General features: G+C 39.1%; 1 protein-coding gene across 4 annotated transcripts in view; it reads right to left on the bottom strand.

Annotated features, from left to right (window-relative positions):
* LOC137268865 (protein split ends-like) overlaps positions 1 to 21993 on the bottom strand; it is a 59639-nt gene that overhangs the window by 20764 nt on the left and 16882 nt on the right. For all 4 annotated transcript variants that reach the window (XM_067803440.1, XM_067803441.1, XM_067803442.1 and 1 more), the window contains exons 3-6: positions 5673 to 5819; positions 1399 to 1662; positions 1031 to 1206; positions 406 to 606 (exon numbers count right to left, since the gene is read on the bottom strand). In XM_067803440.1, the coding sequence (XP_067659541.1) occupies positions 406 to 606; positions 1031 to 1206; positions 1399 to 1662; positions 5673 to 5819 (788 nt within the window). The remainder of the gene's footprint in view (positions 1 to 405; positions 607 to 1030; positions 1207 to 1398; positions 1663 to 5672; positions 5820 to 21993) is intronic.

Genomic DNA, 21993 nt, shown 5'->3' with positions numbered 1-21993 from the left:
CCACATTGACCCAGTGATCCTGCACATCAGCCACAAAGAGCCATGTACAAGGGATCAAGGCACTTTTCAATGAAAATTACCAGGTAATTCAGTGACACATGCTCACCCACACCAAGACAAGGTGACACCCGGTGGCTGTATGTTGCAGAAACCCATTACATACCAGGGCCATCACTGAGTCTATTGTTCTAACTGGTTACGTATTCAAGGGTCCCTTCAGGTGATGATTACCTTATAGTAACACTTCCAATGATTCACCAAAATCAGGTGCTCTCGTCATTTTTTCTTACATGTTTTAAACAAGTGTGACCAGGGCAGAACTGCACCTGAACACCCTCTTACACAATAACCAAACCATATTAAATACTTGCATTCTTGCATCAAGTAGAGAGTCTATATACTAACCTACACCCTCATGCTGGGTAACTTTGATGCGAGTTCCAAAGAACATCTTATCCTGAGATGCTTCTAGAGCCTTGGATGCATCCTCTGGCCTGCGGAAACTGACAACGGCATAACGCTCCCCTGCATCGCCCACAACCTGCACTGATGTCACTTTGCCATGCTTCTTGTACTCATGGAACAACCCATCTCGTAAACTTGTATCTGGTAAGGAAAACATCTCTTACTTAAAACTTACATAACCATAATAGGTATGGTTTTATGCTTTTGGCAATTTTCCAGCATTATCACGGAATCAGAAATGGGCTTCATACACTGTACCCATGTGGGGAATCGAACCCACACCATACCGTAATGGCATCATCACAAGTAAATTCGAACTTGAATAAAACTAATAATATGCCAAGAAATCTACTTTGATCTTCTTTGACAACACAAAGCCAAATTTAAACAAACTGACAAACTGAATGACAATTCTGCTGCTTTCTCATTAAGCAAAACAAGGACCAGTTTCCAAAACCTGTCGACCTTCAATCAAATGACAAAGAAATACAGGAGATTTGACATATATCTAAAGAAGCCCTTGTTATTTTGAAGTAAGTACTTAAACAAATGCGACAACACATACCACTGGAGCGAAGTGGCAACCCTGTCACACAGATGCCAAGAGGTTTCCTTTCTGCATTACTCGACTGGTCGTCACTCTTCTGTTTATCATGTTGTGAGTCCTTGCCATCCAATGATGGAAGCTTGGACCCTGCTGTGACTGACCCTTGTAACCGACTGCCATGACTGCTTCCCTGACTGAAAAAAGATGACTAACTCTTCACATGTCTCCACATTTCAACTCAAACGCAAATGCTGTTAATGTTTTCTTCGTGAAGCACATAAAAGTAAAATATGCTGAATCCACTTGCAGCATTTGTGGTACAATCCAACAGTCCAAGCTGGTTATTTCATAGTTTGTTCTTGTAATATGAACATAATCATACTTACCTCCGTGACCTTGATCTTGACCTGCTGCTGTGAGAAGACCAGCTTCCACTACTGCTTGATCGAGACCTTGACCTTGGTGACCGGGACCGACTTTGGCTAGGAGACCGAGATATGGAAACAGATTTTATACGTGCAGGTAGCTCTGCTGGGCGAGTAATAACTGGAGGATGGGGTGGAGACACTGCACGTGTCCTGTCATACCCTTCTTTCTCCGGGCCATACCCGTCAATTGGTCTTCCTGGCCTCCCGGGATAGGCTCCAGTCCTAGAACACAAAAACAAAACGGTTAAGAAGGAACAACCAAGATAAATACCAAAAATACGAAAAAATGTCCCCAATACAAAGATACACGCTTTGTCTATCCATGGAAATGGTAAGTTCAGATATAACCAACCTATCAAGACAGCAGCAGAAATCAATATGCCATGTCTAGCAAGCCTCTCACTCTGCCGATTCAAGACTCAAAAAACCCTCTGATTAGGCTCTTTAAGCAGAGTTAAAAAAATGTCATGTTCTTGCATGTACCAATAATCAGAGATGTGGCTGCATAATAAAGGTAAAAATATTTCTCAAACTGAAAAATTCAAGTTAATATATTCCGCCTAACCTGCAATATTTCTGTTTTCATGGCAAATGACAGCCCTGGCACAAGGCAAATCACATGACCACTTGAAAGGAGACTCAGTTCCTTTCACAAATGAAACTTTCCTTGCAACACGGAAATATGCAAGCTTCACACCAAGACTATGATGAAAGTAAGGTTCCAACAAGCTGAACTCATGTGTGAATTTCCACTATCACATTTATGACAACCAGTAATAGTGAGTGAGTAAGTTTAGTTTTACGCCGCACTCAGCATTATTCCAGCTATATGGCGGCAGTCTGAAAATAATCGAGTCTGGACCAGACAATCCAGTGATCAACAACATAAGCATAGATCTGCGCAATTGGGAACCGATGACATGTGCGAGCCTGACCACCCGATCCCGTTAGTCGCCTCTTACGACAAGCATAGTCGCCTTGTGACAGTAACAGGTGAGATTATATCAAAAACAGAAACACATAATAACATTTGACACAGTTTCATGACAAAACATCTTCATAACAACATCTATGAAGCTATGTTATTGATGACTGTTACAGCACAAATACCCTCCAAAACACTACTGGCATGATATGATTGACACAAGCACATATATATTCCTGAGGCAGATCGGAAAACTTATCAAAAGTTCACTGCTGCAAAATAACTAACCCACGAGGGACAAATGTCATATACTGACGTGACAACCATAGATAGCTACCACTTAAAGAAACATAGCCAGTCAAGTCAAAAGAAAGAAAAATATTTACCTCTACTCCTCAATGAGAAAGTAGTACTGTATGAATATAAGTTGTGGCAGAGCCAGTGATTCAGCTGACAAATACCTCATGTGAGACGAGGCATGAATGCCTGTCTTGAAATGGGCAGAAGTTCATGCAATGATAATACACCTAGGCCACCAAATGTCATGCATTACACGTCCTTAAAACATCGACCACCAACTGTATTTTGTTGCACAACCCAGCCATTTATATAATATTGATACAATAAGTCATACAGTACAGTTGAGATATGTTGGCCTATGTGGGAAACATAATAAGAACACAAGTGCCTGTTTCCGGAACACTCAGCTATTATCTATGACAAAGACACATGCAGTGCACCACAATAACACCACACAAACACAAAAAGCAAATACCACTCAAAACTAAGCACTCCTAGATGATAAGGATTGATAATGATTAAGCAGTAGTTCAAAAGAGGAAGGAAAGTTGAAAAATACCTAATGACCTAGGACAAATCACACTGACCTGGCAACTGACTTTAACAGTTGAAGCAATGCTGGTCGGAGTTCTCATCAAGTGTTTCTAACAAACTGCCAGATAATATGATCTGCCAGTTGAGTGGGCGAAACAGCCATACAATGTCAAAAACATATTGCTAACGAGCTACAAGAACACTACCCTTGTCATACTATCAGTCGAAAAAGCTGAACTCGGTAAAAGGGAAAAGAGCAGCACTTGGACAATCCCACTTACACACAGCATCATAAAATTATCTGTTACATGACAACAAAAATGAGCCTGCCAACAAGAGCTTGTCTATTATTCTCATCTCACGACCTGTGGTGGTGACTCAGGCTTTTTACATGTAACAAAAAAATTAAAATGGATGGAACGAGTAAAGATTTATTAGCCAAAGTCTGTATCTCCCCATAGTAATTTCCCAAGAGGGTTTATCTATCTTGTTTGAATTTAGATGAGATGACAAATTTCAAAATGGCAGTGTGGCTTAGAAATTTCAAATACCACAGACTTTGATCATACAGTTCACTGTTGAATAGAGCAATCTGTAGGCTGGCTTGGTAAAACTGGTTTAAGCACTGAATTCATTACTATGCAACCCTGCCTAATCATTACTGCAGTGAAGGATGTGATGTGATGGGAAAATTTCAATATCATATGTCATTATAAGAAATCTTTCAAATACTGACAATTAACATTAAATCTCAACTGAAATCAATCTTGCACAGAAAGTAAGCGATATATACTCTCGGAATAGCAAACTGAATAAGGGTGTGGTGAAATAGGGAATATTGTTCAAGGTTATTTCACTTAAAACACAACTGGGTAGTGCAATGTTCCCAAATAGCGTCTGACCATCTGGGTAGTGAGGCAGCCTTGTGGTCAAAGCGTTCAACCCTCATCCCGAAGAGTCTGGTTCCATGTACATGTGAAGTCCATTTCTGGTGTTCACAACAGTGACATTGCTGGGATATTGCAGAAAACTAAGCTCACTCACTGCAAATCCAGCAACATGGTGTATTTTCACTGGGATTGGAAAAGGCAAGGGCCATGATCCATTCTGCACATTAGAATAAAAAATGGCCCATCAAAATTTTAAAGCTTACAATTGATACAAGGGCAGTGGCCCATTTTTAAATTAAGAACATGGTTAATAATCCTGAAGATGACCCATTGTCAAAGTTCTCTATCCTCATCCCTGTACCTTTTGTGATTTAAGTGGAAGGTTGGTGTTCTACTCCTATAACATACCCAAAGATGTGAAAAGATGGAATTTGTTACTGCCATGATTGACATTCAGCAAGAGGATGAAAATCCAAGGACTGGCCTTGTACAACAAAACTGTCTCAGCACTGAAGTGATCATACCTCCCATACTTTAACATAAGCCTTGGAGTATTAAAATTGATTTGTGGACTGGAGACCTTGTCTCTTGCAGTCAGTTATCCATATTAACTACAAAAGGGTTTCTCAGCAGCTTTACACTGGGGATCACAATTAGTACATTTCACACTAACACACGTTTTGAACATTGCATGTATGCCTGCATTCAGACATTCAGGATCCAGTCTAGTGACAGAGATGACTTTGCCAATACAGGCTGAACACCAAGTATTGCTAGCATTATCATGGGATGGGTATTTATACACCTGTATTTTCCTTCATGCTCAACAAAATGGCCTCAAAAAACATCATATGTCTATACATGAGATCTGAACCAGTTCTCTAGTTTAATCCGGCAGACTTCCCATCTAACAGGATGAAACCCATCCCAAGGGGATTTCTGGTTTTCCCTTGCTCCCTCTGATTGTTTTAATTAAGCGACTGAACCAATCAGCTGGTAAGACTCGGTGACTTGGCAGTTCATAAAAACATTAGTTTTGGATTGATCATTTACGAGACTGTCATATCGTTTGAATATTGCTGAGGCAGGTGTTTAAACAACAAGCAAATACACACTCAGTGGCTTCTTAATGTACCATGGAACCGTGTACAGCTGAGCAAGGCTAAAGTACCTTTCAAACTATTTACTGTTTAGTTGTAAAAGTCTTTGCATATCAAAATGCCTGGCACAAGCACTACCAAGTTCCACTTGTTCCCAACCTAGCTTGAAATTTATGCTGATACATCATGCATCAATGTTATAACTGCATAGTTGTGGTATTCAGCTCCCAGTTACTAACCGTCATTACCACATAGAAACTCATTGCCAATCCTGCACATTTCTTCTTAAACCAACAACACAAAAAACTGCAGACATTTTTTTCTTCAACAACAGTGAACCAAGGGCAGACTATTCATGTCTGCTACCCAACAGTTAAACACACTGTTAGAACTGTGTATGAAGTTCAGCAAGGATGAACCCAGAATACATCAGTGAGAAACATGGACAAACAAGCATGCAGAATGGACAGAAAACAAGTTCACCTATCAGTGTGTTTTCCATGGGTGTATTTGCCCACCCCAAATATCCTCTCCCTTGGGCGTCCTCGATACTGTTGATCATTATTAAATACGCTAGTTGGCTTTTCAAATGCAGTTGTGTCGCTTGGAGGTGGGGTTTCATCTTCAGCTCTGGAAAACATAATACATTCATTCAAACTGGTTCATAACAACTCCAAATTCAGGCATGCTGTTAATATGAAAATTCCATGCACATGTTTTAGTACACCACATGGGACATTGCTTTATATTATCGAGTATTCCTTGTTTCCTATAACTTATTCCACTACAAGATATCTGACTTCTATCTTCTATCTTTGCACAGGCATTCATGGGAGTGCCGTGATTCATTCACTTGATGGCTTTTCCTCATTCTCAAGATTATTACAATGACTTGTCTTAATCAGTGGATTGTAACAACTATATATGGGTCAACGTCAGAAACATGAACACCAAGGCAATGCAAAAGCACAGCCTGTGGGTCTTTGAATGTGTAATGGTGGTTAACATGAAAGGGGAAACCATCAATTATATTGAAATTGAGTAAGAAGCAGTCATGCAAAATGAACAATAGTCCGAACACAAAAGCATCTGTCTTGATCTTTTGAAGGGATGGGCCTGGGCCTGGGCTTTACAACTGTCTAACAATAGGTTATACTGTGTTTACCAACAGCAAAATGGAAAAGGCTTAACAACAATTCTATGTATGCACTTGAAATAGCAATCATCTCTTGGGCAGTCACACTGACAATAATACCACAGTTTCCATGACAATAACACCAGGGTCATCAGTTCCACAACTGTAACAACGGGTTCACCAGTTCCACGACCTATAATACCATGGTGATCAGTTCCACTTACTATAACACCAGGGTCATTGGTCTCTTGTACAGACCCTGAAGCAAATACAACCAAGAAACCCCATACAAGTCTAGAAAATGTGCAAGTCTAGCTTTCAGATTCTGAAAACAAAGGCTCTCAGTCCTTTTCATTTTGGTTTTTTTTCAGCATGATCTTTTTCCAGTACAATATGTTCATTTCAGAGATTATTTGTTAGTCTACCAGGTCATCAGTTGTACTGACAAAACACATGTTCATGTCAGTTTTGTTCCAATCCACAGACCACAATAAATGTACCTGGGAGCTCTGATCTGCACTGCACTACCTCTTTCACACATTCTACCAACCATAAAACCTGGGTAAGGAGTTCCATATACATCAGTACCTTTGCACCAGGTTCTACTGAGCACAGTATCCCTCCGGGTTCCATTGAGAACAGTGCCTAAGGACTTGCAAACCGAATAAATGGTAACCTTGGAATATCCTGTGTGGAAAAATATCATCAATACTGCTTTCTATTAACTGCTTGACATCCAATGGATGGATTGAGACACATCCATGCACTGCTTGATATTTACAAAAAGTATTAGATCCTTCTTATCTATAGAAGGCCGTTAATAAGCTGTGAGAATATTATAATTAGGAGATAAACATACTTTGTTGGAAAAATCAGAGGTATATAACGAAATTATAATAGCTCTAAATTTGATTTAAAACCGAACACGTAGCGTGAGGTTTTAAATACAAAACTTAGAGCTATTATAATTTCGCTATATACCTCTGATTTTTCAACACAATACGTTATCTCCATTCTACCATAACCGTGTTATTCAGATTGTAAACAAGTACCTAAAGTGTTGGAAAATCAAAGGTATATAACATAATTATATACCTCTGAATGACTTTGATTAACCAGTCACAATCCAGTATTTACTGAAGTCATGGTAGAATGAGGCATCAGGGTCTGAACTTTTTATACTCTTGGTGAAGCCTACGCTTGTTTTTAAGTGCTATTTGTTGTATAAATCACTTCAAAAATAATTTTACACATGCACAAAGCTGATAACATTTGGCTCCTCTTAGAGCCATACGACTGCTTGACTTGTGGTTTTGCCTTAAATGAAGCAAGTCTTTACTTTTCACATGTTCAGGTTCTGAGACTCCCAAATGAAGCAAGTCTTTACTATTCACATGTTCAGGTTCTGAGACTCCCAAATGAAGCAAGTCTTTACTTTTCACATGTTCAGGTTCTGACACTCCCAATTGAAGCAAGTCTTTACTTTCACATGATCAGGTTCTGACACTCCCATCAAACTGAGGCTCCTTCTCAATGCTGCTTGTTTGTTTCCAACTTATGTTTTGCTTTCTCACATAAACATCATTCCTCAAATCTTCATTTTTATGATCACTAATAACATCTACTGAATCTAATGCTATAAATGTCATGTGTGAACCTTTTGGTTGTACAGATATTAACAACAAGTCCTTTCCACACCTGAACCTGAGATGCAATGGTGTTGAAACCTCTCTTTTCCAACAAACTTCCATGAACTAAAGTCTACTTTCATAGCAGCAGAGCCAGAAGCCTTGTCAACTAGGCCATAATGAGGGGGGTGGGAGGGACGGAGGGAGAGAGAGAGAAGAGAAAGAGGAGAGAGGGTGTGATCCTGGTGGCTGTGCCCCTCCCCCTTCCCCTGGGGTTATATGAAGGTGTGGGCAAGTGATGGGTCACCCTGATGACCAGGACTTATGTAAGGGATTTAGCACAAGGGTCACAGTGTGGATGATGGGAATTCTTCTCCATAGGGGATGTAATAAAGGGCTGTGATATCAACAGCAGACTGAGCACCAGGTCCACTGGGTGGTATCAGTGCTGAATACATCAAAAGGTTCGGTGATCAATTGCATTGCCTTGGTGAAATATCCAAGCAGAAGCAATGCTGATGTCACTGGGCACATAATAGGCGCTGGATCTAAAGTCGTGATCAAAGCTTCACTATGGATTTACTCTTCAGTTTGGCTGCAGAACTGACATTTTTGAGTTGGCCAAAATAGCAACTTTAATCAAGATGGTTCAGTCATTATTTTGCAATTGGGGGAAATCAAGGGAGCATCACACATCAGGGAGCTTACACAACCACAGTCGTTAATCTTTTGGAAAGTATTTTGGGAGAACATGAAGGCAATGACTCTTCTCTCTGGACAGGAATAGTCTGATGCTATGCTGAACAGTTCCATGACAGTGTTCACTTACAACCACCTATTAGCAGGAATGATGTGTTTGTGCTATTCTTAACTGAACAAAAATACATATTGCAGGACACAAAAGATAGCATGGCACATGATGCTGCTACTGATGGGTTTAACATCCTAATCCAACACAATTGATGAACAGGTCTGCATCTTAAGCAGCCTTCAAACAGCTAACTGAAGTTTGACACTTGAATTTGAGTGTGTAAATATTCTAGCAAATCCACCAATACCAATTTCAGACATGTTATACTGTTGTTAAGGCTGCATTTGAGCTTAAACAGTTAGTGATTGATAGGAAAAAGTCTAATCTCTTATACTGTAGGCTGTCAGTAAGTAGTCTTCAAGTATGTCCAGATATTAAAATCTTGTAACCCTAAATCTATCATGATACACATTAGGGTTATCACAAGGACTGTTTAAAATTCATGATTAATGTTGAATCCTGCTGTTTAATGCAAATAACATGATACTGAAGAATTAACTTTACACACAACTGACTGTAAGCATGTGTTGCACTTGTTATAAGGTTTGTTAAAAAACTTTAGTGTAATGATACACACAGTTTATACATTGCAAATGCACTGACAATTAACTTGAAGGGACATAGATTCCTCATAAATCAAGGCACTGCTCTTCATTATTTCTCTAGTAATGGACTTCCATTAGCTGGACATGGCAATTTCTCTTAGTGTCAAGATCATGTGATTAATGAATTACTGACCAGGTTGAAACAGGTGGGCAACTGATCGCTTCTCACAATGGAGGTTGACAACACTACTGAACCCAGGAGTAAAAAAAAGGGTTGAATAGGTTTACCTATGCAAGGTTCATACCAGTTAGCTGATGTATCAAAACTGCATTAAACTGAGCACAAAATAATAATTCATTAAAATTATAAACTTAATCCTTCCACTAACAAAAATACGTTTTCTAAACCTATATCAGTTTCTACCAAACAGGGTGTCTAAGCACTTATCCATATCAGAAATGTTTCCAAAATAAACTCATTCCTGCAAAGTAATTCTTCCAAGAAAAAGTCACAGCTACTTCAAATTGTCATCCGCTAACTTAATTTGGCATTTCAAAAGCAAATTTCTCATCCACACCTTTCCTCTGCATCCAAACATGAAGACTGAAAAGATCCATTAGCCTGTCTGCTTGTCTCATTGTGATCAGAACAGCCAGCAGATGTGGACTGAATCATTACATCATAAGTGTTTCATTAAGTTACCTCATCAGACAGCAGTCAGCCTTGAGGCAAGGGACTGCAGGGCTTGCTGACCAAAGGTCAAGGCCATGTAACAAGGAATTACAGCTCTTCAATAGAGTTATTACCCTTCAGAAGTGCTATGAACAGATATCGTCCAGTTAGGGAGTACTGACCAGACAGCAGATACAGATCAAGTATGCCCCTGGGAAGGATTGTTATTACACACCAAATGCTTAATCCGCTGACTACATCTATGTATTTCAGGGTCAATCAGACCCACAGGCTGGGATTATTCTTTGTCTCAAGTAGAAGAACACACCAATTTAGCTACATACTGATGCGCATATCAGACATTGAAACCGGTTCAGGTTATTTCAGAGTTGAGGGCACCCAAACTCCAGATGTTCCATCTTTGTCTGCAATGGTCATTTGCACACTCACTTTACACAATTCTGTCAAGATCATATTTCAGTCAATGCAGCTTTAATATTTATGGCCAATTTAGGAAAGGCCTTGATGTTATCATGAACCCTGTACAGACTCCTTCCACCCAATGGCTGCAGAGGGCAGGTGTCTGTAGCAAGCCAGCCAAACCAGTTTAACCTCATTGGTCAGGTACAATGGGCAATTGCTCCCAGATGGTCTCTGCAGGAGTATTTGATGAAGCCCCTACAATTGTCTAAGCCTGCTGGAATGAGAAGCATGCTTTAGTTATTCTAGGTTGTTAAATGGCATGCAGAGCTGTGTGTCTGGCAAAGGCTTCCTCATTCATTATTTGTAACTTTCTCTGCAATTTGATCTGACCATCACGCAACATCCATTCCAATTCCACTTATATTTGTTCCAGAGATTATTAAAAAGAAGGCAGAATGCTGAAAGATCCATTAAACTGAAAACCCCGGCTTCAGAGTATTTTAACAGAAATACTTGAAATTATATTCTCCATGTGGAACTCCAATTACCATTCTGAAAAGTTGACATAAGGAAGTACAAGACAAAGGACCTTCACCACTTTCTACATATACACATCCACACCTTCATCCAATGTGGCAATGTACACTGTACCATCTTATGCACAGTAAACACAAGCATTTCAACTCACAGACTAGATGTAAATATTCCCACAACTTTTGTGAGCATTGGTTCTCATTATCTTCTCACTGGTTCTCATGGCATATTGACAATGTTGTTTGGCAGCTGATTCAGTTCTTACAACCAGAATAGCCACTACAATGATTGAAATTTACAATCAGTACTCATGAATGATTGATAGCGAGGATTATCCTGTTAGCTGAACAGCCATTCCCATTTTGTTTGCGACTTGTACCAATTTTACTGGCAGCTGGTGAAGAAAATATGTGTTAGGCACAGTTTTAGTCAGTTCCAATTAATTCCAAGGAAAGATATTTCATGGAGGCAACGCTAGTGTTTAATGTTGCCACTTTCAACAGCACGTCTCTGGCTGGTTTCTCATTATAGACGTGATGATCAAAACCATTCAGGCTCTCCATAGTCTGATCTTACAGTAGAGAGAAAGAATTGATCCAAGGTAGTTGCCATGGCAACAGGCCATTAGAGTAATTGAGGATCAAACATACTGGAAGGTGGTTGTCAATAATGTCTGACACTGCCCATGGGGTTGCTATCTGTATTCAGAGTGAAATGAGATTTTCGCCTCCAATAGCTGGGCTATTGACCCCAACAGTAGGACACTGGATATTTGATTCTGTGTTCTCTTTTAACTCACCTGTTACCTGATGGAATTTTATTATCACAGCTTCATGATCTACATCCTGATCAGTAACTACTAAGTAGTATTATGACAATTTATTTTCCTTCCATTGGGGAATTCCACTGAATATTAAATGAATATTGATTTGCAGAGAGAAACAACAGCGTGTCCCATGTGACATAACGATAATGTTTTCACTGCGAAGAAGAAATGTTTAAGTCATGGTTGTCATGGAAACATTCCATGTGATGTTTCTTATGCAATTAAAACCAATTTAGACAGCTCCCAGTCGCAGGAGATGGATGAATTTTCAAAAACTAAAATCCACTGCTCTTCCCAATACATGTCAGCAGTTCATTTGTTTTTCACAACTTTGTTGCATGAAGATTAGTTCCAGAGATTGAACAGACCCTTTTGCTGCTTTTTTTTAACTTTTTCACTTCAATCAAACTTGTTTCAAAAATTCTCTGACCCGTGAAGATCTGGTCTAGAATAAGTCCTCAGCAACCTACACTTGCCACAAAAGGCGACTACTATGACTACAATGACACCTGTCTTCGGTTCCCAATTGCGTAGATCAATGTTAAATAGCTGGGATGTTGCCGAGTGTGGCGTAAAACTAAATTCATTCACTCACTCAAAACTTCTCTTCTGTTTTCTTGGTGATGCCAATTACAATCTGGGATCAAATAAAGCATTGTGCCATTTGTGTCAAGCAATCCTTCAGGATTTCATATATAATGCTTGATGTCAAAACCAACCAACACTCTTCAATTATGAACAACTCGCACTAACATTATTAGTGATCCAGAAAGGTCAGCCCTGTAGTTTGCCCTGTTCAAAATCTGCTGTGAACAAAGACAGCTGCCACTCGGCCAGTTAAGTACAACAGTTGTGAAAGCCTCCTATCTCAGAAGCTCAGCGTCCACACCCCTTCAGCATTCCCTTTGTGCTCCTTGCTTTTGTCTTGTGAAAGGGCCTGTCAACCCTGGGCAGACTCCATTAATATTTGAACTGGGTAACTGAATACTGAACAAAACCTGGCAGCCATCTTATCCCCACTCATTTCTCCTGGTGTATAGGCTGACAGCAGTAAATCTTAACAAACTGCTCCAACATTGCCCATACTCACCTCCATTTTCATGCTGATGTTGAAATGTTATATCAGACATTACACTTGTACTTAACCAAGAGCACTAGACAATAAAACCCATCATACCTAGTTTACTAATTAATCAAAGACTAGAGAGACTACACCTTTGGAGGAACATCTATCTCTGAAATCAATTTTTATGTCTTGTAAACATTCAGATGTTAGACACTCCTAATTTTATTCCCTGCCCTGTCATATTACTTACCATCACAGAAACCTTTGCTTCATTTTCACAAATACTGAACCAGACAGCATAGAAATAAGAACAGCAAAAAGGACAACAAAAAGAACCAACATGTTCAGCAGAGTATTTCTGTCACACAACCAAACACAGATCTGCCAAACACATTCTGTATATGCAAGTAGGAATGCTTGACACACGCAGTTTTACATGTTTTCAAGCATATACTTGTAATGTTCTACATCGTCCTTGTCAATGACCTGATGTAAAAATTTTACAGATTGGATTCATAATTCGGGGAGAGGAATGTGTTGTGTAGCAAGCTAGTCTCCCTCGACATGAATTCTGGAGGAGCCAAGGTCAAGGACCCACCTAATTTTTGACACTGATGGACAATATTCTTCACTGATTCTCTGTATTACTTTCTTGAACAAAAAATAAATAAAAATAAAAAAATTAAATAGTGCAAAATGCCCTGAATATCTGAAGAAATATCCCAATGACACTCCACTTGTCACTGTCCTCTCCATGCATCTTGAAACGAAATCTCTGCCTGATGTAACCAAATCAGGGTAAGGTCAAACTGACCTCACCACAGATAATTGTTACCACAGGAGACAAGCTACTTGTGACCTGTGTAACAGTTCACACATCATGTTCACACACAACCTGATTTGGCTTATTCCATATGCCTTTCACATAATGAAAATCAGGATCAATTTTCACCTCAGAATGTTTCATACACAAATCACAGCACGTAATGTTTCATCACATCTATTTTGAATTATGACTGAGCGAGTTCAGTTTTCCACCGCTTTTAGCGATATGCCCACATACATTGTGTTCATGTGGGGAAAAATATCGAGCATGGCGAGGGAACATGGTGAACCTTACTAAAAAGATCTGATCACATGGCAGCATGAACAACAAAAACCAGTTTCTTTTAATACCAAGCATGAACTGAAGTTACTGAAGCAATCACTTCAATCTTAAAATTCCACGGCATATCTTTTGACATTAAAAAGGTTTCCATGACTAACTCTCATTCTATTTCCATCTCATAGCAAGCTGCAAGCGGCTGTTAGCCTGAGTTATCTCTTAACTTCAGAGTCCTGGGGCACAAGCAGAAAGTTGCCTAAGGTGTTGCCAGTTATCAGATATAGAATATCTGAAAGACTGTTCTCTTCAGTTGGCAACTGCTTCAACAACTTCTTTCAAATATGCTCCAACTGATTCCCTCCCTGCTACCTTTTTCTTTCACTTCAAACTCGAAGAATTTGTGGTTCAGATATCCAATGGAAGGTCACGCTCATACAAGTGCACTGCTATGGGGAGCTACCAGGTTCATAGTTTTTAACAGAAGTTACACAATATCAAATATTTCTCAAACTGGCACTTAACACTGATGTGGGATTATGTAAATATCTTACTGCCAATTACCAGTTCTTTTGGTGCTAAATCACACCTTTTGAGTTGTGTAATGTTATTCAAATTCCAGCAAATTTCAGCCATGCTTCTGAAACATTTCAGACAGCACATTATTCACGATCAGAATAAAAATAGAAATTCTCTAATGTGCTTCATACTCATCCTTTATTGCAGAACTTTCCAGAATCCAAACCCTGCTCCAGTGATAAACCCTCTTGAGAAAGTCATCAGATGTCTACCTGACATATTCATATTTTCACAAACATAGTAATGACGTTTCCTCAGCAATAGCAATGGTTGACTTCACTATCACGAAAAAACAAAATTCTGAAAATGTCTTATTAGTAAATATCCTAACTTTTACATAAATATAACAAACAAATACATTAGATAATATCACTGAAGTTGTGTTTCCTTCATAACAAAAATAATTAAGCTCGAAGAAAAAAACACACTCCACTAACTAACGATGTGGAACATGTCTGGGTTATCGTAAAGGAGACATCCATACGCCTTGAAGCCACATATTTTAACTCCATAATGATCCAAAATAGCCTATTTGTTCCTACAAAACTAAACAAAGGTGAGCTGGCTGTTATCCAAAATTTGAAGCAAAAACAGGCCACCTTTCCTTCTAAATATATCCTATTCACTGGCAGACATAAACCCAGATAGACACAGGCAAGCAGAATAACAATGGCTGATGATTGTAGATACAGTCCAGTCTTCAACCAATCAAATCGCTTGATTAAAAGAATGGCCACAACACCTGTGACAGTTAATGAAAATGCAGTTATCTGGTATGTGAATGTTACATGTTTTTAACTGCTGACATAGCAGGGGCACATAGTTTCAACTCTCTCCTCGGTCCACTGTGTGCAAATAACAGCTGAGTTCCACTTGGTAAAGTTGCCCTGAATAAACAACATGACAATGTGGAAGGCAATTTTTCTTCAGTCATACTGCAAGAATGTGGAAATTTTAGTTCCATAATCTATTTTGCATCACTTTTCTTCCTGAACTTCACTCATGAACGTCATCTAATTCAAATATGTATTTTCCACCATAAACAATGAAAACAACAATCTTCTTTCACATACATGTTCAATACATCAGTAAAGGATTATTTCGAGTACACATACTTATCCTGAAAAACAAGTATTAGTGGTATAAAGAAATGAAAGCATTAACAAAAACTTCAAAAGCCTTACGGAGTCTACTTTAGAATGCCGAAGCGATTACACAGGGGATGTGAAGGCAAGTGAATATGCAGGGATGCTGTATTCATGTCCTGTTTATCCACATCTGCCTCACCTTCACACGCACAACTGTTATAGCATTGCATCCTGTTTTCCTGATGACAAACTGACAAGGAAGCAGGTGCCAGGGCGATATGTAGAGCCTGTTTCCTGCAGACAGCCTTGAAGCTCAGCCTGCTGAGTTGTCACAGCAGATGGCAAGGTTTTATTTGTTTGGCAATATTAAATTACTGACTGACCATGATGAGGTTAAAGTTACACAGAATTGGAGGCAAATTCCCTAACACTTGACTAATGGTGATCTCTGCTATCATATTTTTTTGCCATACTCCAATTTCAATTTTTCTACCCCAGAAAACCGCATTATTTGAAACAGAAACAAATAAAAGTGTTGATATTGTGGTTATAAAAACACATATACAATTCACTTCCCTGTTGATGTTAGAAACCCTGGGCAAGTTTATTCAAAACATGTTGTTGTCTGTTACTTTAACAATACAAGTAATCAAGCAGAACTGCAGCTGTGCTCTGTAAGCTTCCACAGAATTGAATTCATTCTCACAAATTTGAAAACGTCACAGCAAAAATATTCCTCCTTTGATTCCCAGGACTTTGACAACATGACAGTTGAACGCTATTATCCAAACTTAATTTCCTTTTGTTCCATCCCGTCTTTTTCTTTTGTCTACACATTCGGTTGAGTTAAGCCCCTCCTCTAAGGATGTGCCAAGTCTGAGCTGGACTCTTGAAGATCCTCATGATGGAACATACAGAAGTCAAGATGGCAAGTGGACCATGTGAGCGCCATCTAAGGTTGGTCGTACATGCTGAAGAACTTTGTTTGGTCAGACAACAAAGTCCAGGAAAGCCGAGCAGTTGCAGCTGGCGACTTTGATCCCGTTCTGTCTTTGTCAGACCTGAGGAGCTTCTATATGCGACTATCTAGGTTTAGAGCTCCTTCAAGATAAAAATGACACTCCCACGCATCTAACAGTGACTGTCTCACAAACCCTGAACTGCAGGCCTTTGAAACTGATAAGGGCCATGTCTAATTAGGTCGATCATCAAAGTATGTGGCATCTAATTTTCAAAACCAATCCAACAACTATACTGTCATAAGTATTTGTTGACAACACACAGTGAAAGTCAGTCACATGTGCATGCACAAAATTCCAACAACCATAGCATGTATTTTACAACATACTTGAGAAAAAGCCTTCAGACAATATTCAGCAAAGCATGTTGACAATAATTACAATTTTCATCAACATTTTCTGTGGAAATTACAAGTCTCGATCTGACATGTCAAGCACAAACTCTTTCATCTGTCATCCATGACTGTCCTGTTTATTCAAGACAAAAAAGAATCAATAAGAGCAACTAAACACCGAATCCAACACAAAGGGTGAACAGACAAGGTGCAGGAGAAAGCACACAGACTCAACCATGATGTTTTTTTTCCCCCAAGTTGAATGACATCTGCTCTACACCACCAGACTGTATGACCTTATGAGTCATCCAGCTGACAGCAAATTTTGCATGTTAGACAAATCCCAGCCATTGTTATTTCTGATCTTTAACAATGTTTAACATAATACCCGTCTGGTATCTCTGAGAAGGAGAAATGACAACAGCCATCTTTAAACCAAAGAGATGACTGTGTACTATGTGGACAGGTTTACCCAATTTTCAACTCATTACGATGTAATTACGTACACAGCAAATATTTCATCCCAAGCAAATATTTCATTAAGCTCATCGAAGTATGTCTGCAAAAAAATTTTTTTTAAAATAAAACAAAAACAAAACGGTATGAGCTGCTAGTCATGTTACAACCTGTACTACAGTAACCTAGTACAGGGGAATGTACCCTAGCTTATGCAGTGAAATTCACTTTTTGAAAGAATGTCCAGATCACTAGAAAAATCCAGACCTCTTCCATTTCCCTGCAAATTAAATCCACTGGAGCAGATTCCAAATCGAAAAGGGAATGATACTGGTAAATCTGAACATGGTCCAAAATCAAAGCCATATAAAATGGAGGCTATTGCATCAGTTGCCAGTTCTCCGGGCCAGCAAATCATCAACAGCTACCTTCATCCAGCCAATAAGCACAGGAACAGGCAAAAAGATGGCAGGCAAACTTGATAAAGTAGAAGCCAGGCCTCACTGGGGGCCATTCACTGCATCGCCTGATCAATCTGCTCGCTCTATTTTCGTTTGATGTTAGTACTGCCCACACACTTTGGAAGTTTCCTTGGCTTCTAATCGAAGAATAAAAAACTCACAAATTAGATTTATTCCCTGTAGAACCTAGTCAGTGAAAGAAAATCAATTATTAATCCTGCTCCTTGAGTGGTTGCCATGGCAACCAGACACGAGCGAAGGCAATCAAATTACCTGGTGGAAAGTCTCGCCTCAAGACATTCTTCGTGATTAGTGGCTATGTCAATTCTCAATTTGTTCCTTCCACAATAGTTTCTCTCACACCAAATGGAAACCTTGTGATGAGTGTAACAAGGTGGACTTTTTTTAAGCCCTTGACGAATCTTCATTTTCAGTTATTACCACTAACAGAAACTGTTGATTTACATGATAATAGTTTATCAATTCGCCATTAACACCACTGGTTGCATATTCATTGAAAAGAGGGAACTCATATCATGCACTATCACTTGAACAAGACTGAGGTCGAATCTGGACAACACCAGGTAGGACACTGACAAAACACTTCTGCTGATAAAACTGGAATATTAACAGTACTTTAACAATGTGAAGCCATGGCCTGACCCTGGATGAACTTGTATCATCTAGAATAGATACATGACTTACTGAAACAATTATCATATCACTGCTGGGGATGTTTTTATTGCAGATAAGAGCTCCAAGGAGCAGGGAACAAAATGTATACACCATATTTACATCACACCAGAACAAGAAACAGCAGAACTGATCACAGACGTTAAGATGAGATTAATAACATTCATTAGATATGTTACAAAAACTGAAGTGTTTGGGATAGCTAATCTTCAGTTAAAAGTAACATTCACAATTTGGACAGTGAGACAAGGATATGCAATCCAAGCCATTTTTTTTAATTCATCACAGTATCGTGACACACAAAATTCGATGAAATGATATGTCCAAAACATCAGAGGAAAATGTAATATTTGTGTCATTTAACTGCCAATACAACCATAGCAACGAAGGAGAAATACAGCATAGTCCATTTTATCAATCACTATTTCCTCAAGGCCTCCACAACAATCAATTTGAAACCAGTCCCAACAAAGGACACATTAACCACTCTCCAGACCGCACTGAACAGAGCTGCCAAAAACCAACCCAGACTTACCAAACAAAACAACCTATAGTCATCCAGATTAACCCAAAAGCTGAGTCCCTTTAATCACAAAGTAATATACTTCACAATATCCACCTATTATTCTCCTAAATAGACTTCTATGTGTGATTACAGCCTGACAAAGCAGTTTTCTACCCTGTGGGAATCAACTGTAAAGTTTCTGCATCAACAAAGATGTGAGGTAACACTTGTTACCTAATATGCTGGATAAGCCCTGGAATTGTGTAATCATCCCAGCTTTGGCACAATGCCAAGCCTATACTTTATGTGGTAAATAATTAATCTGCACAGTCATGCAGTCGACAGGGCCACACTATCATCATTACTAACCACACCTGCAATATGCTGTCACTTTTGACTCCTTTTTAACTTGACACAAACATTCAGGGGAAGTTATCAGTTGAAACATACGGGTGCTGGTTGTGTATTCCTTTGTAAAATTGAAATGTGTATTATATATATCACATCCACTACTTTGTCGACAAATCTCACCCAAAAATATTACAATTCTTAATTTAAATGACAGAAGACAAAGAGCCAAGAAAGTGATCAAATGGGCATATAGTATTAAAATACTACATTAACAACACGAATTGTGTATTTCCTGTCCAGAATCTGGTTCAGTATATATGTCCTGGGACAGGACACATCACGTTACTGCAGTTCAGTTTTTCAATATCATTTGCGACTACAGGATGTACATTTCTGTATCAAAACTGTGATCTTTACAGTATCCTCCTGTTCAACACCTGCTGACTTGGTTGACTCGACATCGGTTCCCAATTGCGCAGATCGATGCTCATGGTGTTGATCACTGGATTGTCTGGTCTAGACTCGATTATTTACAGACAGCCACCACATAGCTGGAATACTGCCAAGTGCGGCTTAAAACTAAACTCACTGTTCAACAGAAAATGACAACACATTGCCTGAGATGGCAACACAAAAGCTGACAATCCCCCATAAAAAGATGTTTTCTTCAACAATGTTGGACAATTTCTAAGAAGACCTGTGTAGACAAAAAGATCATCTATGAACAGTACTCTGAACACAGAAGACATCTAATCGACACATCCTACTGGGCTACCATGAGTACACAACATGAAGTGTTGTGTTGTGTTGCAGCATTCTTTTCAACTGAGGAGACCAGACTGGGGCTTTTGAACAAACACCTTGACCTTGCTATCTTCTGGGAGAGTTCTATGTTGAAACCAGTGGCTGTATGGCATCAAGTTGGGAAGAAAGGAGGCTAAAACTCGAATATTTGCAAACCTAAATCACTAACCATACTACGAGAAGTCTGCAAGGTATGTAATCATATCATCATTAAAGAATGAAAACTGTGGGTCATTGGAGTGTTGCTTCCTAGATAAACAAGGCTGTGCGTTTTATATAACTTTTTGTTTATGAAAGTGAGGGGAGAGTGTCTGTGCAGTATGTTTTGTTGAAAATACTAAGACAATATGGCATTTCCGAGTCAGGACATATGTAAGATGTTTCCTGCAGTCAATATGGCTTTATTTGAACAAGATACTTCATCATACATATCCATCCTTGTGCACTGTGTTTTCATAGTGGTGAAACAGTATGCTCGTAAAAGCCTTTGGTTCAGTCAGTTTCGGTGTATGAGATATGATCATAATGTAGAAAACTGACAACATGAGCCAATCCTTACACAATTAAATAACAATTAACATGTGAAAAAATTTTAACCATAATCTTCGTTATTCTGATTGAACAGAACTTTCCCTCAAGATGGAAATCATGGTACAAAAACAAAAAATACCAAATTCTTGTATTGCATTAGGGTATTATACAGCAGTTCTACTCGTACCACAGAATACCATTTCACTCCTAACTGTGTGTACTTTTGTAGGAACATTTATTTCAAACCAGTAACCAAGCACACTTAAGGCTTGTCCACACCGTCTGCAGGACAACTTCCTTGTGTGTACTGTTGTGTGTGAAAGTGAACACGGACTATTCATATGACATAAATACAGCTGTGTCAGTGATTCTTGTCTGTGTGTACCAACACAAATGATCTTGACACTGCAGCAAGGTCACCATCTCCCTGCTGCAAACATCCCTCCATTTCGACGACGCAAACAACAAAACCTTTGCCAATTCATATTTGAAAATGTTTATTTCATAAATTCTCAAACATGTAAATAGTTCAAACATTTGTAAAGTGTGCATAAGAGGCCCTGCAAAAAAGTAACAATATATTCAACATATAACAAGGTGTGAAAAACATAATAACGTCAACACCTTGACATTAACAATTCTGATTACAGAAAAGAAACAAAAACTCACTTCACAGAGAACAAGGCCAAACATAGGGCATTTCCTGTTAGTAGAGCGAAGCCAGGGAAAGCACTTGGGGTTATTTCCAACACATTTTGTGCTTGGTATTCAAAATTCTTGGCCAAAGTCCAGGAGAACCCAGAGGAATCCTGGGCAAAGCGCATCATTTCCTAAATGTCATTGCACAAGGACAGGCACGTAGCAATCTTGCATAAATAACTCAAACAAACAAAGCTCCATTTTCAAAATGGTTGCCCAGCACATTTGAAATTATTTAAGCCAGTCATCTCCACACAGAAATCCATTAAGATCTAAAGGTTGGCTGTTTGATTGTCAGCCCCTGGAACCTCTGTGGCTGAGCAACAGCCAACAGGTCTGACATGTCACAGGAGCACTTCAGAAACATGACTTACAAGTCCAATGTAAGGAGACGTATTTTTCTATCCCTCCCATGTGTTTTCCCCTCCCATCAGCTTTCCAATTTTGATACTATTTACCTCTATTACAATCGTTCCAAATTTCTCAAAAGGGTTCAATAATTCTCTTGCCAATTACATATCCCAATAGATTGAAAGCATC

This window comes from Haliotis asinina, chromosome 16, assembly GCF_037392515.1.
Source record: "Haliotis asinina isolate JCU_RB_2024 chromosome 16, JCU_Hal_asi_v2, whole genome shotgun sequence".
NCBI classification, from domain to species: domain Eukaryota; kingdom Metazoa; phylum Mollusca; class Gastropoda; order Lepetellida; family Haliotidae; genus Haliotis; species Haliotis asinina.
Note: the sequence above shows the minus strand (reverse complement) of the source record. Positions and strands in the feature narration are given on the sequence as shown.